The sequence below is a fragment of the Kogia breviceps genome, chromosome 12, assembly GCF_026419965.1.
Source record: "Kogia breviceps isolate mKogBre1 chromosome 12, mKogBre1 haplotype 1, whole genome shotgun sequence".
Lineage (NCBI taxonomy): Eukaryota > Metazoa > Chordata > Mammalia > Artiodactyla > Physeteridae > Kogia > Kogia breviceps.
The window spans coordinates 6,208,384-6,222,056 of record NC_081321.1 but is presented as its reverse complement, the minus strand read 5'-3'; the positions used below and the strand labels follow the sequence as shown (position 1 = coordinate 6,222,056).

At 53.8% G+C, this 13,673-nt stretch overlaps 3 protein-coding genes and 1 non-coding gene across 6 annotated transcripts in view; 3 read left to right on the top strand and 1 right to left on the bottom strand.

The window, feature by feature from the left end:
• Positions 1-2,848, top strand: part of LPCAT3 (lysophosphatidylcholine acyltransferase 3) — a 32,460-nt gene extending 29,612 nt beyond the window's left edge. For all 3 annotated transcript variants that reach the window (XM_059082564.2, XM_067008680.1, XM_067008681.1), the window contains 6 exons: positions 11-97; positions 190-356; positions 1,599-1,746; positions 1,822-1,980; positions 2,088-2,216; positions 2,446-2,848. In XM_059082564.2, coding sequence (XP_058938547.1) covers positions 11-97; positions 190-356; positions 1,599-1,746; positions 1,822-1,980; positions 2,088-2,204 — 678 coding nt within the window. In that variant the 3' untranslated portion in view covers positions 2,205-2,216; positions 2,446-2,848. The remainder of the gene's footprint in view (positions 1-10; positions 98-189; positions 357-1,598; positions 1,747-1,821; positions 1,981-2,087; positions 2,217-2,445) is intronic.
• Positions 2,849-3,070: 222 nt separating this feature from the next.
• EMG1 (EMG1 N1-specific pseudouridine methyltransferase) lies at positions 3,071-9,483 on the bottom strand. Its single transcript, XM_059082606.2, has 6 exons — positions 8,329-9,483; positions 4,551-4,652; positions 4,300-4,441; positions 3,882-3,940; positions 3,656-3,805; positions 3,071-3,345 (listed from the first exon to the last, which is right to left on the bottom strand). Exons 1-6 carry the CDS (start codon positions 8,494-8,496, stop codon positions 3,232-3,234), a joined length of 735 nt encoding a protein of 244 aa, XP_058938589.1. The 5' UTR covers positions 8,497-9,483; the 3' UTR covers positions 3,071-3,231.
• Positions 8,577-13,420, top strand: PHB2 (prohibitin 2). The gene is made up of 9 exons (XM_059082621.2): positions 8,577-9,010; positions 9,174-9,258; positions 9,568-9,647; positions 10,532-10,716; positions 11,127-11,256; positions 11,359-11,462; positions 11,877-11,954; positions 12,315-12,398; positions 13,087-13,420. Exons 1-8 carry the CDS (start codon positions 8,884-8,886, stop codon positions 12,393-12,395), a joined length of 870 nt encoding a protein of 289 aa, XP_058938604.1. The 5' UTR covers positions 8,577-8,883; the 3' UTR covers positions 12,396-12,398; positions 13,087-13,420.
• On the top strand, positions 11,531-11,785 carry LOC131767539 (small nucleolar RNA U89). Its single transcript, XR_009338745.1, has one exon. It is a non-coding gene; the product is annotated as a small nucleolar RNA U89 (small nucleolar RNA).
• Positions 13,421-13,673: the final 253 nt, after the last annotated feature.

The following is a 13,673-nucleotide window of genomic DNA, read 5'->3' as shown; positions in this document are numbered from 1 at the left end:
TCCTGTCAAGAACCGCAGCTTCTGGTTCCGCTGCGCGTACATGCTGGTCTGGGGCAAGGTTGTGCTGTACAAATACGTCGCCTGTTGGCTGGTCACGGTAAGGAGAGCGGGCCTGGGGCCGCAGCGAGACGAGCTGCAGGCCGGGTGCGGCGCAGAGCGGCGGGGTCGCTTACGCCGTGGCTCCCTCAGGAAGGCGTGTGCATCCTGACGGGGCTGGGCTTCCACGGCTTTGACGAGCTCGGGAGGGCCAAGTGGGACGCCTGCGCCAACATGAAGGTGTGGCTCTTTGAGACAGACGCCCGCTTCACGGGCACCATCGCCTCTTTCAACATCAACACCAACGCCTGGGTGGCACGGTAAGCGCCCAGCCGGGGAGGTCGCGCGTCACTGCCTCCAGCTTTCCCCACTTCAGGGGGCCCCCGCGTCAGTCACTCTCATACCCCAGCCACACCCACTTTTGTCCCCAACCCAACCCCCCCAAACCGTCCCTGTCATTTTTTTTTTTTTTAATTTATTTATTTTTGGCCACGCTGGGTCTTCGTTGCTGCACGCAGGCTTTCTCTCTAGTTGCTGCGAGCGGGGGCTACTCTTCGTTGCGGTGCGCGGGCTTCTCACTGCAGTGGCTTCTCGTTGCAGAGCACGGGCTCTAGGCGTGCAGGCTTTGGCTGCTGTGACACGTGGGCTCAGTCGTTGTGGCTCGCGGGCTCTAGAGCGCAGGCTCAGTAGTTGTGGCGCACGGGCCTAGTTGCTCCGCGGCATGTGGGATCTTCCCAGACCAGGGCTGGAACCCGTGTGCCCTGCATTGGCAGGCGAATTCTTAACCACTGTGCCCCAGGGAAGTCCCATCCCTGTCATTTTTGAAAGACAGAAACAAGGCATACATGGCCGTTAAGGGCTGGGTTTTCACCCCACTTCTGCTGCTGGCCTTATGTTCACAAACACTTCCTCAGTCCCACGACTGGGGGGGCCTGTCAGCAGCGTGGGTGCAGGGCCTGCCCTGCTCACCGCTGCAGCCTCAGCACCAGGCGCCTGGCAGGCCGTCTGTCCTTACCTGTTGTACCAGGCGGGGCCCCGGCTGAGACTTACGTCTGTTTTCTGTCTAAACCATGACTCATCAGCTTCACTGCCTTCATCCTAAAGTGATCGGAGGGGCTTCCCTGGTGGCGCAGTGGTTAAGAATCCACCTGCCAATGCAGGGGACACGGGTTCCAGCCCTGGTCCGGGAAGATCCCACATGCCGTAGAGCAACTAAGCCCGTGCGCCACAACTAGCGAGCCTGCGCTCTAGAGCTCGCGAGCCACAACTACCGAAGCCCACGCGCCTAGAGCCCGTGCTCCGCAACAAGAGAAGCCACTGCAATGAGAAGCCCGCGCACCGCAACGAAGAGTAGCCCCCACTCGCTGCAACTAGAGAAAGCCTGCGCACAGCAACAGTGAAGACCCAGTGCAGCCATAAATAAATAAAGTGATCAGAGGGCACTGCCTCCCCTCCCCCAGGGGGCCCGGTGGGAGCAGCCGCCACCCCTGCACCCCTAAGGGCTCCAAGAACGCAGAGGCAGGATGGATCTGAGTCTCATCCTTTCTCACCCTTCTCTCTAGTTACTTCTTCAAACGACTCAAGTTCCTTGGAAATAAACAACTATCCCAGGGCCTCTCACTGCTATTCTTGTCCCTCTGGCACGGCCTCCACTCTGGGTACCTGGTCTGCTTTCAGATGGAATTCCTCATTGTTATTGTGGAAAGACAGGTAAGCCTTAAGGGTGGTGGATGCAAGGGGCCTGAGAAGGGGTAGGATGCTGAGCCCTCTCCCCTTCCTCCACAGGCTGCCAGCCTGATTCAAGACAGCCCAGCCCTCAGCAGCCTGGCCTCCGTCAGGGTCCTGCAGCCCCTCTACTATCTGGTGCAGCAGACCATCCACTGGCTCTTCATGGGTTACTCCATGACTGCCTTCTGCCTCTTCACGTGGGACAAATGGCTGAAGGTACACGAGGGCCTGCCTGCCAGGAGGGGAGGGAGCCGCTGGAAGCTCAGGCAGTGGGGCTGAATCCAGGCCCTCCGACTACCGCGGTGGCCTGTCTCCCTCCACAGGTGTATAAAGCCGTCTATTTCGTTGGCCACGTCTTCTTCTTGAGTCTACTATTCACATTGCCTTACGTGCGCAAAGCAATGGTGCCGAGGAAAGAGAAGTTAAAGAAAATGGAATAATCTGTTTCCCTGGTAAGAGCCCTCCAGCTGAGCTGAAACTACCAGGTTGCAGAAGAGAGCAACAGACCAGGGCGGGGGTAGCGCTGGAGGGGCGGGGGGAAGCTCACGGGGCCTGGCTGCCAGCAACCACAGCGCGGGGCACTGGCTACCCTGAGGCGCGCCCGGAGGGAGCTGGAAGGGCTGCAGACCCCGGGACTGGGAGGGCGAGACCGACCTGCCTGCCCGCCTTCTCCCCTTGCAGGTGGCCCAGAGCAGGACTGGTGCAGAAACGACTCGCCTCCCTTTGCACAGCACTCCTTCGCCCCAGAGCACAGAGACCCAGGAGCCAGGGTGCGGGAAGATGGGGCTCGCCCAGCTGTGCCTCTGCTGCCGGCCACGTCTCCATCTGGGGCCAAAGGGGAGACCCTCGTGGGAGTAGAGGGGCCCATTGTCTCCCCTCCGGGCTCCCCCATGCACGTTGCCTTATCTCTCCCCCTCTAGCCAGGAATCTGTTGTGGTTTTCTTCTGCCAATTTACTATGATTGTATATGTGCCGCTACCTCCGCCCCCCCCCCATGGGGGGAGGGGAGGGGCACGGCCCCACCTGCTCCACTTTTCTACCTAGGACTGTACCGGATAAAGTCACCTCAGTGTGTTGTTTTTCACTGCTAGCACTCCTGGCTGCTTTCTTTTCAGACACAGCCCTCCACACCTGCCATGGCTGAAATAATGAGGGCTCCCTCCTTTAGGGCACAAGGCCCACATGCGAAACCCAGGGCCAAACTGCAAACACTGTAACCTCATGTGTCTTCCTGAGGTCTGAGGGGTTACGCCAGGTCACACCATCAGAGGCTGCTGAGCTTAGGAATCCCCAAAGGACAACCAGGTTTGCAAGAACAATGTTTGTAAGATAAACGAATAGCAGGTGTATAGCCCAGACCCACGCAAACCCCGGTCTCGGCGCAGGAAGGGGGTCTTGCGGCGGTCAGCTGAGCTCCGGGGCGGGGAGGTAATGTCCACAGTCTCTGTGTCAGGGCAGGGCGTTCTGTCAAATGACCCCCCACGCTTCTTCAAAGGCTGTGGTGAGCTTTGCACAGGTGAGGGCAGCAGAGAGGGGGTAGTTGCTGATGGACACCATCTTCTCTGTGTACTCCACATCCACCTGGGGAGAGAGCAGTCAGTCAGCCGGCTCTGTCACTCCGTCACAGGTTCAGCCCTTGTCTGGGGCAGGAAAACTACCACTTCCCAGTGCTGTTTAATACCAATGTGGGCAAAGGACGGAGACGGCCCTGGCTCTGACCACGACACATTTGCCAGCATGCCTCAAAGGATGCACCCTGGGGGCAGGAAATGGAAGCTTCATCTGTTCCCAACTTCTAAGGACAAGGATCGTCAAAACGCTAAGCGCTCCTGGGATTCTGTCCTGAGCTTCAGCTCCGGGAAGAATCTTAAGAGCTGAGCCCAGGCCTTACCCTGCCGTGGGCGAAGGCCCCCACCACGAAGACAATGGGGTCGCTGCGGGGCACCAGCTCCCGCACATCGCCGACGACCGGGGCGGAAAAAGAGGTGCCGATTTTCATACACCCAACTGGGAAGTGATGTGACACTGGATTCTTAATCACCTAAAGAAAAACAAAAAATCAGCCCCAGACACATTCCCAGAGCACTACCTCCAACCAGTGGCTGTCAACACCTCACCTTCAAGAGCTTCTGGGGACCATCAGCTGCTCGAACGCTGAGTTTGTGTAAAAGCTGGACTAGGGCGGGAAAAGAAGAGTTCAGAGCTAGCCAGAGCGCCCGCTTCTTACGCCCAGCAATTCAACCAGGAAAACCTTAGGTGAGCGGAGCTCCACATGCCCTGTGTGTCTACACGACTGAAAAGTCATGAACGAGCAGCTGTCAAGCACACACTGGTTGTGTGGTGACAGGCCCCCTCCCTGGTCCTCAGCCAGGAACGCACGCAGGCTGTACCCACTGTGCGTGGGAAGAAAGCACAGACCCCCGTTCTGGAAACAGCCATGTGTGCCCCTCCCCCACTTAAAAACTCCACACTTAATCTATCGTTTTGCCTCTTTATCACTACTGCCAAGTTGAAGTCCTAAGGCTTCTCTCTCACCCATGAGGCCACAAAAGCGGTCAAAGGTTCTGGGAATTCGAGTCTGGGGGTTCACTTCAATCAGCACATTCTTCTGCGTGTGGATATAAACCTGTAGCAAGCCAGCCCGGTTCAGGGGACTGTCCATCAGCATCAGCAGACTCTGAGGGAGGCGGAGACCAAGGCACGGTTAAGACTGAAGAGGAGTCGCACGCAGCTGCCTTACCTTCGGTACAGAGGCACGGGGGCCTGAGCTCTCTCCCTGGAGTTACCTGGTGAGCTATGTCTGGTCTCACTTCCCCAGGGTCCCGTCCGTTCTTCAACAACGTGCACTTGTGCTTGTCACAGTTGAGCAGCTCGTATGTCTTCCCCACCTGAAGAACAGGGAACAAGATCAAGAGCAACATAAGCTGCTTTCACCTGGAACACTGGTTCTCAAAGATGGTCCCCAAAGCGGCACATCTGGAAACTTGTTAGACAGTCACATTCTCAGGTCTACTCCAGATCTACTAAATCAGACACACGGTGTGCAGCCCTGAAAACCCTCCAGGGGATTACTGTGTGGCCACAACCTCCCGCACCCCCATCCCATAACCGGTCTTGGAGGGAAAAAGGGAGGAAGAGTGCAGCCTGTGATTCCACACGATCTAAACTGGATTGAAATTTTTTTAATTTATTTGTTTATTTTTGGCTGCGCTGGGTCTTCGTTGCTACGCATAGGTGTTCTCTAGTTGCGGAGAGTGGGGGCTGCTCTTCATTGCGGTGTGCCGGCTTCTCATTGCGGTGCCTTCTCTTGTTGCGGAGCACGGGCTCTAGGCGCGTGCGCTCCAGTAGTTGTGGCTCCCGGGCTCTGGGGCGCAGGCTCAGTAGTCGTCGTGCATGGGCTTAGTTGCTCCGTGGCACATGGGATCTTCCCGGACCAGGGCTCGAACCCATGTCCCCTGCATTGGCAGGTGGATTCTTAACCACTGCGCCACCAGGGAAGTCCCTAAACTGGATTTAATTTTAAAACCTATGGGTATTAGGCAAAGCCAGTGAGGGATTCTGGAACCAGGCAGAAGTGAGGTTAATGAGCAAGACTGAATGCTTGTTTATCACAAAAGCATTATGTATACGCTGAGCAAAACATACACCGTCACTACCCTCAGTTTGCTTATAACAAACATGCACAAAGAGCTGCAAATCTGAGCAGGAAGAAATGTGAAAATTCTAATGAGGCAAGAGGTAGTTTAATCAAGGAACATTCTCATAAGTAAAACAAAGAGGGGCGGTTCCAGTTTTAAGGCATGTGAGCAATCGCTAAAAGAAACAATTGCAAATCAGAGCCCTGAGGAGTATTACAGGGCGGTCAATAAAAAGTTTAAAAACATGCCAGTAAGTACAAACACAGGTTTTGAAAAGGCCACGTTTTTATGTATCAACACAACATTTGTATGTCCGGCAACATCTTGAGATATGACTCCAAAAAGTTTGGGGGAAGAGGCATATAGATTTTGAAATTAACTGAGTAACTGAAATAACAAGAATGTCACAGAGAGTAAAACAAAGGACCAAGAACTAAGTCCATGGAACACTCTTAGTTATAGAAAAAAAAGAACCTCTTGAATAGAAGAATCTAGTTTGGACCCATTAGTAAGTTATAACCAGGATTTCGTTCTCTTACTGGAACAGAATAGAAAACATCAGAGTACTTCAGGTGTAATCATGGTAAGTAAAGGCTTATGAAACTTTCGGCTTCATATAGTTGAGTGCGCATACTGGCTCACAATGTAATTTATTTATTGTGGGCTGGTTGATAAGCTTGAAAACCACTAACTAGAATAATCAGAGAACCAATACCATGTGTATTCTGTAATAGGCACTTGGAGATACAAAAATTTTTAAAACCTTACTCTCTGTCCTCATTATAGCCTTCTAGTGGAAGAGACAAACTAAACAAGCACATGAGTATTTAATTCGAATTGTGATAAACATTACGAAGGAAATGGCCGCTGAGCCTGCGCATCCGGAGCCTGTGCTCTGCAACGGGAGAGGCCACAGCAGTGAGAGGCCCACGTACCGCAAAAAAAAAAAAAAAGTAAGGATTGTGAGGACCTGATTTACACCAGGAAGGGAGTCATTTCTATGGGAAAATAACATTTAACCTAATAACTGAAGAATGAGTAGCCTAATAGACTCAATAATTGTTAAATGAATAAAAATTAAGTAGGAATTAATAAAGCAAACAGTTGAGTAAAGGGTGCTTGCAGTTAAACAACATTATCTGCAATGACCTTAAGGTATAAGAGAACGTAGTGCTTTCAAAGAGCCTTAAAGAAGGCCAGTGAGGCTGGAGTACAAAGAATAAATGGAGGGACTTCCCTTTTGGTGCAGTGGATAAAACCCTCTGCTCCCAACACAGGGGGCCCGGGTTCGATCCCTGGTCAGGAAACTAGATCCCACAGGTATGCCGCACTAAGTTCGCATGCCACAACTAAGGAGCCAGCGAGCCACAACTAAGGAGCCCGCCTGCCCCAACTAAGACCCAGGACGACCAAATTAATTAATTAATTTTTTAAGGGGGGGATATACACATACATATAGCTGATTCACTTCATTGTACAGCAGAAACTAACAAAACATTGTAAAACAATTACACTTTAATAAAAAATAAACAATTTTTTAAAATTGAAAAAGAATAAATGGAGAGTGCAGGCCCAGGTGAGGCTTGCAGAAGCAAGAGGTATCAGCACAAGGAAGACAAAAGCTAACAGTATGGAAGATTTCAACCAGCTATGGAGTCCATCACCCTTGGAGTACCATTAATGACAACTGGCCTAATTTATTCCAGAGCATGCTCTAGGAAGTTTAATTTGCCCACAACCTTTTCAACTTGCTAATAAGTAACCTGAATCAAGGATAATAATAACAACTATTTCCAAGTGACAAATTATTCTAAACCCTTTCCACACATTAACTCCTTTAATCCTTCCAACAACCCAGTAAAATAGGTACTACTGTCATCCCCACAGATATGAAGAAATGAAGTGGTTAAGTGACGCTCAGAATTAATAGCCTGGGAAGACAGCGGCAATGAAGTGAGAGATGAATATATGAACCTATAATTACGTTAGAAATATCAATTGTAGAAGAAAATTAAAGGAAACCTGATTAGCTGGTCATTAAAAAAAAAAAAGTTTTCTAAACTGCAAGCTTAATAAAGTGCCATAGTGGCTGAGGAAGAAAAGATGGAAATGAATTGCACTCAGATTACTATGGCAACGTACTACTTTTAAAGCACTTTCATTACAATCCCCCTGCAAAGTATTAACCCCCGCTTTACAAACTAAGGACAAACTTGTTTTCTCAAAATCACACACTTGAAATAAGTGTAAGAACCGAGATTAAAATCCGGTTCTGGCTTCCAAACCAGTGCTATTTCTTCTGGCCCTACTCACTGAACAAGTTTAGTTCTAAACAGTATGAGAAACAATATCAGAAAAAATGAGAACACTGTATAAATGTTTAAGACAGGGCACTGCCGGATTTGTTCGGGAGAAGAGCCAAATGATAAGTAAAAATAAAGATGTGAAAGTATTAATCTGGTCCAGGCAGTGTTTTAAAATGTACAGTAATATAAAGGAGAGTGACAGACACCTTTCAACGTATTAAAACATTAAGTCCTTACAAATAAAAGGGTGAGAAGACTGAGCTACAGTAACTACCTTTCCCCTCTGCCTAGTAAGCTTGTCTTGGGATGAAGCGGGACGACGCGATGGACGAAACCCCTTCCCCTTAGACGACTTTGGGGTTGGGGACGGGGTTAGGGTTACCACAGAATCCTAGTAAATCAATCGGAAGCATGTGACGGCTGCAATGGGATTCAAGGGCAAAGAAAACGAGCACTGCCGACCCACGTTAAAGGAAGACACAGTCGACTAGACCACTCTTTCTCCAAAAGTATGTTTCACCTGTCTCCGCTTTCTCCATCCACTTTGCGCCCATCACCCTCGCCCAACCTGGTCCCATCCCATCGATCTACTAGCTCTTCACCCCCTAGTCCGAAACTACCTTGACTGTCTCCAGACTGGCCCCTTCCAGCACCACAATGAGCCTACGGCCTCCGATCTTGCTTCCCGCCACGAGTCGGGGCCGCTTGGGCGTCACAGCATCCCAGTCCTCTTCCTGCTCCGCGGCGCGCCGCTCTCGAGGTTGGAATCCACCACCGGGCGCTGCCATCTTGCAACCGGACCGGAAATTGCGTAACGTCCTTAAACTAGGGCCTCGCGCTCGCCCCAAAGGCAACCTTCCTTCCGTCTGCCATTTTGAAAGTGGGCGCTCGGAAATGGCGACGGCTGCCTGCCGGTGCTCCCGAAGCCGCTCTGGGAGGGCAGGGTTCCAGAAAGGGGCGGGAACTTCCAGAGGCGTGCTTCCTGTGCCTCAAGCTCGGGTCCGCCGTAGGCTGGGGGGAGAGTTTAGAAGGGAGCGCACTTCCGGTGCCCTTTCTCCCGCGAGCACCTGGGGCCCGGACCCTCGTGTGGAGGTTGCGATCCGTAAACTGGAGAGCTGTAGAGGCGGGCCGGCACCCCCTTCGGACCACTGGTGCCGCCGGCCTCAGGACCGAACATGGCCCAGAACTTGAAGGACTTAGCGGGACGGCTGCCCTCCGGGCCCCGGGGCATGGGCACGGCGCTGAAGCTGCTGCTGGGGGCCGGCGCCGTGGCGTACGGCGTCCGCGAGTCGGTGTTCACCGGTGAGCAACCTCAGCCTGCCCTCCGGCCTCCGCCCGACCCTTCCCGGACCCCTGCCCAGCCCCGCCAGGTCCCCGCGCTCACCCAGCTCCTCGCCCCGCCCCACCAGAGGCTGGCACGTACTCTGAGCCCGGCCTAGGCTGACCCCTACCCCTCTCCCTGCAGTGGAAGGAGGGCACAGAGCCATTTTCTTTAATCGGATCGGAGGCGTGCAGCAGGACACCATTCTGGCCGAGGGCCTTCACTTCAGGTAATGGCGGGCAGAGCGGACTGACGCTGACCCTTCACTCTTGAACGCCGACCCACCTATGGCTCTGGGAGGACCTTCAGCGGGATTCCGCGCCGCTCTTTATCCTCCTCACCCCATCTCCCAGAACAGTGCGTGCTGGCCACATCTTCAGGAGCACATACTGGTGTTCTCCGGAGGGAGAAGAGAATTTCTTCTAGACCGTGGTCATTGAGAGGAGGAGCAGGCCAAGAAACACGTGGTGAAGGAAAACCGGATAAAACTAGGGAAACTATAGTCTCCTAATCCCTGTCCCTGTTCCCTCCCCTCCAGGATCCCCTGGTTCCAGTACCCCATCATCTATGACATTCGCGCCAGACCCCGAAAAATTTCCTCCCCCACAGGCTCCAAAGGTAGGTCTGGGCACTGGGGTGTCACTCGCAGTAGTAAACAAGGGAGCCTGGCCAGAGACTAGGCAAGACGGGAGTGTCAGATCTCTTGGGCCTTGGTTTCCACCTCTGCAAACGAGCTAAAATAAAGGTACCTGCTTCGGGAATTCAAGCAGTACATTCTGGACACGCTGTGCGTTTGTACGCTTTTCAACTGTTCCTCCCCACCAGTGTAAACTCGGTGAGAGCATTGTTTGTCCTTTGTCTTAGTCACTGCCTAGATCAAACCCTTATTTTAAAACCTTTCTTTTTTTTAATTCTTTGACTCATTAATCTACTGGTATGCTCTGTCCTGGGGAAACTTGGCTGCACTCTTCACTGGTGTACCTGTTTCCTCCTACACCATTCACTCAAGCTGTGCCTTTGAGATTCCCCACACCAACCCTTACACACACACACACACACACACACACACAGAGATACACAATGAGGCAGGTAGCTCACCCGTAACGTACTGTTTTGCACGATTTTTAGTGCAGGTTGCTTAACATTCCTGAAACCCTAGGCCCTGAGAAATCAAGGAGTCACAAAACACCGTCTTTGTTCTCAAGTCCTTACAGTCTAGTTCAGGATTACGGTACAGTGTAACAGAGCCTGAAGTAGAGTAGCGCAAAGAAAGGTCAGCTTTACTGGAGGAGTGTTGTGGGTAGAGAAGACTTGACAGTGGACAAGGACGCATTTGGTGTGTCTGAGTCACTCTCCTCCTCGCGGGGCTGTTCCGGACCACAGGGCATTGCCCTGGGTCAAGAGAGAAGCCAGAGGAGAAAACGCTTGGGGAGGGAGGCTCTGCTGAGAAGCCAGGTGAGGCCCCCGTGGCCTTGCCCAGCCACTGCTGACCTCACTCTTAGACCTGCAGATGGTGAACATCTCCCTACGGGTGCTGTCCAGACCCAACGCCACGGAGCTGCCCAGCATGTACCAGCGCCTGGGGCTGGACTACGAGGAGCGCGTGCTGCCGTCCATCGTCAACGAGGTGCTCAAGAGCGTGGTGGCGAAGTTCAACGCCTCCCAGCTGATCACCCAGCGGGCCCAGGTCTGACTCTGCTCCCGTCCCCGTCTGCGTGGCGTCAGCATTGCCCTCCTAGGCCCGGCGCACTGGGTGGCAGGAAAGGGTAGTGACCCGAGGTCCGTTGCCACCAAAAAGCTGTGCAGATGGCCACCGTGGGAAACAAGGAGAGCCGAGGTTGGAGCTCGATAGCAGTTAGCGTCGGGCGGCGTGGGAGAGAAGTGGTCCAGGCGTGCGTGTGGGGCTGGTACAGCGTGGAGGAGTCAGCGAGACCCAAGTCCTTCCCAGCTCAACTGGCCTAGTGCGGAACTAAGAAAGCGTTAGTGCGCTTTCTGCGCTTTTCCAGAGACCTGGGGTTCTGATGATCACAACAGCACGCCTTCCTCTCAGTCCTCCAGTCCCCTCAACGGCCCTCTCTCCTCCCCCCCGGCCCCCAGGTGTCCTTGTTGATCCGACGGGAGCTGACAGAGAGGGCCAAGGACTTCAGCCTCATACTGGATGATGTAGCCATCACTGAGCTGAGCTTTAGCCGAGAATACACGGCTGCTGTAGAAGCTAAACAAGTGGGTGAGTAGCAAGAGGAGTCAGGCAAGGGTTTCTGAGGAAGCAGGAGGAGGGATGGGGTTCCTGACACCTTACATCTGTGACCCCGATTCTCTCCCACCACAGCCCAGCAAGAGGCCCAGCGGGCCCAGTTCTTGGTGGAGAAAGCGAAGCAGGAACAGCGGCAGAAGATCGTGCAGGCCGAGGGTGAGGCTGAGGCTGCCAAGATGATATCCTTCTGATGCAGAGCTCTCAGCCCAGCCCCTGGAACGCTCTGCTCCCCATCCGGCCCCGTGGGCTGGCTGATGAGACTAAGGCGAATGCGAACTGTGCTCTCCGACCCCTGGGGCTTGGGGTGCCGGGTGGGATCTGAAGTCTTAGTGGGGCACCTGAGGCCTGGCTCCTCACCGTAAGGCAGATCAATAGCACTGCTGGCCTTGCCTCCATCCGTGCTGCTGCCTTCTGTTACTGGCAGCTGCCTGCGGGGAGGCCTACAGGTGGGGGCAAAGTAGGGCTGGGCGAGAGCCACGTGAGCGCAACCTTGGCTCTGACAGCCCAGAGGACGGCTGTGTGAGCGGAGGCATGCGGGTACGGCCCCAGCTGCGATCTGGCCTTGCGTGAACCCTTAACCCCACCCTGCTCACCTGGGAGAAGCTCTGGGCAAGAACCCAGGCTACATCAAGCTGCGCAAGATTCGGGCAGCCCAGAACATCTCCAAGACGGTGAGTGTGAGCTCAAGGCCGCCTTGAGGGGGGAAAGTGTTTCTACACATTGAAATGAGGGAATTAGGATCTTGCTTGTTCGGATTTCTAGTCAAACTGGCTTCTCCGACACCCCTCCTCCCATCATAAACGATGTCCCCTGGGCGCCCCTGACCTGTTGTTCATGCCCCTGGTGGACCTGACACATCACAGTTGCTCGCTGCCCTGGATCCTTGTGTGAGCGCAGAAACCGTGGCTCTCACATCGCCACATCCCTGTTCGTGCCCACACGTGTTTCACCAGTGGTTGCTGAATTGCAAGGGCAGGAATCAAGGTCTTTTTTGCTTGGTACAAACATGCGTCTTACTTCCTGCCCTGTAGATCGCCACGTCGCAGAATCGCATCTATCTCACCGCTGACAACCTTGTGCTGAACCTACAGGATGAAAGTTTCACCCGGTGAGAGGCACGCCCTTCAGGCGGGGTGTTGACATAGAACAAGGGGGGCCCCCGAGTCGGGCCGCTGGGGCTGTGGAGCCTGTTACCAGCCTACTCGTGTGACCATTGAAAACACCATGTCTCCGAACCAGTTAGTAAAGTGGGTGGTTGACAGTTCCTAACTTGAATCTCACGGGATTGATTTTATGCGATCCAATGGGATTATTCATGTAAAAAGCACTTTTTAATTGTGAAGTGTTAAGTGAAAAGTGGAAAAAGATGATATTGGCTGTTCTTCCTCGGGAGCTGCTCTGGGGCACGGAAGGATGCTAGGAAGGCCGGGGTGAGAAATGGCAGTGGCCAGGGAGCAAGTGTTTCCAGAGCCTGAGATTCCCGGCTTCCAGCGTGCTTGTCTTTTTCTCTCGAGAGCGAAGGAGGGTTTCGAGTTGGGTGGGGCATGAGACTGTCATATCACATGTACCTTTCTCTTGTCGTTCTGCGTTCCATTCACGTGGTGGCCTGGCGTCCACAGGGGAAGGTAAGTTGATGGTGCATCCCTGTTTGTATGGGGTCCTGCCTTTTCCCCACATCACCTTTCTCACGCCCCTGCCCACACATTCAGGGAGGCGGGCAGTTGAGGGAGTGGCCCGAGGTGCTCTGCCTCTCCCAGGTGCGTCGCCTAATCATGTCACCCACCGTCTGTCTCACTTCCACAGTGACAGCCTCATCAAGGGTAAGAAATGAACTGCTGAACGAGAACTCCACCCCCAGGGAGGAAGCGGATCTTTTCCTTCCCCGGTTTTTGAGGAGCCAGCTGGGGGCCCTACCCCGCCCACACTGTCATGTGATGGTCCCTCTGCATCTGTCCTCCCAGCTCTTCTCCGATGAACAAAGACTGACCAAATTTTTCAGGGGAGCGACTTTCCTCCGTGTCGGCCAGGGGTGTTGGGACAGTGTGTGATTTCCTGCAGGGTTGGTTCCTCCCTCGCGGTCAGAAGCAACAACCACCACCCCAGAGATTCTCAATAAATGTTTATTACTCAAGCTGAAGTCAAAGCCTCTGGTGTCTGAAATGGGCTGGGGAGGCACGCATGCGCACGCTCACACCGCGCGCTCCTGGGTCCTTCTTCGTCTCTTCCAGCAGGGGGCGCGAGGACACCGGCCAGGGCAGGTGGGGAGAGCTGGGGCCTGCTGCTCTCACGCCGGAGGCCAGCAGAGCCGGATCCAGAACAGGACCCAGGGAGGGCACTGCGAGTTCTGGAGCCCGAGGCCAGCTGCACGCCCCACCCCACCCTCCTAAACC

Excerpts from the sequence above, each read along its gene's own strand:
- EMG1 (XM_059082606.2), bottom strand. The coding sequence starts at position 8,496 with ATGGCAGCGCCCGGTGGTGGATTCCAACCTCGAGAGCGGCGCGCCGCG. Across the intron at positions 4,653-8,328 it reads CCAGTCTGGAGACAGTCAAG|GTGGGGAAGACATACGAGCT; the intron begins GTAGTTTCGGAC and ends CCTGTTCTTCAG. Across the intron at positions 3,806-3,881 it reads GTCCCCAGAAGCTCTTGAAG|GTGATTAAGAATCCAGTGTC; the intron begins GTGAGGTGTTGA and ends GTTTTTCTTTAG.
- PHB2 (XM_059082621.2), top strand. The coding sequence starts at position 8,884 with ATGGCCCAGAACTTGAAGGACTTAGCGGGACGGCTGCCCTCCGGGCCC. Across the intron at positions 9,011-9,173 it reads CCGCGAGTCGGTGTTCACCG|TGGAAGGAGGGCACAGAGCC; the intron begins GTGAGCAACCTC and ends CTCTCCCTGCAG. Across the intron at positions 9,259-9,567 it reads GCCGAGGGCCTTCACTTCAG|GATCCCCTGGTTCCAGTACC; the intron begins GTAATGGCGGGC and ends CCTCCCCTCCAG.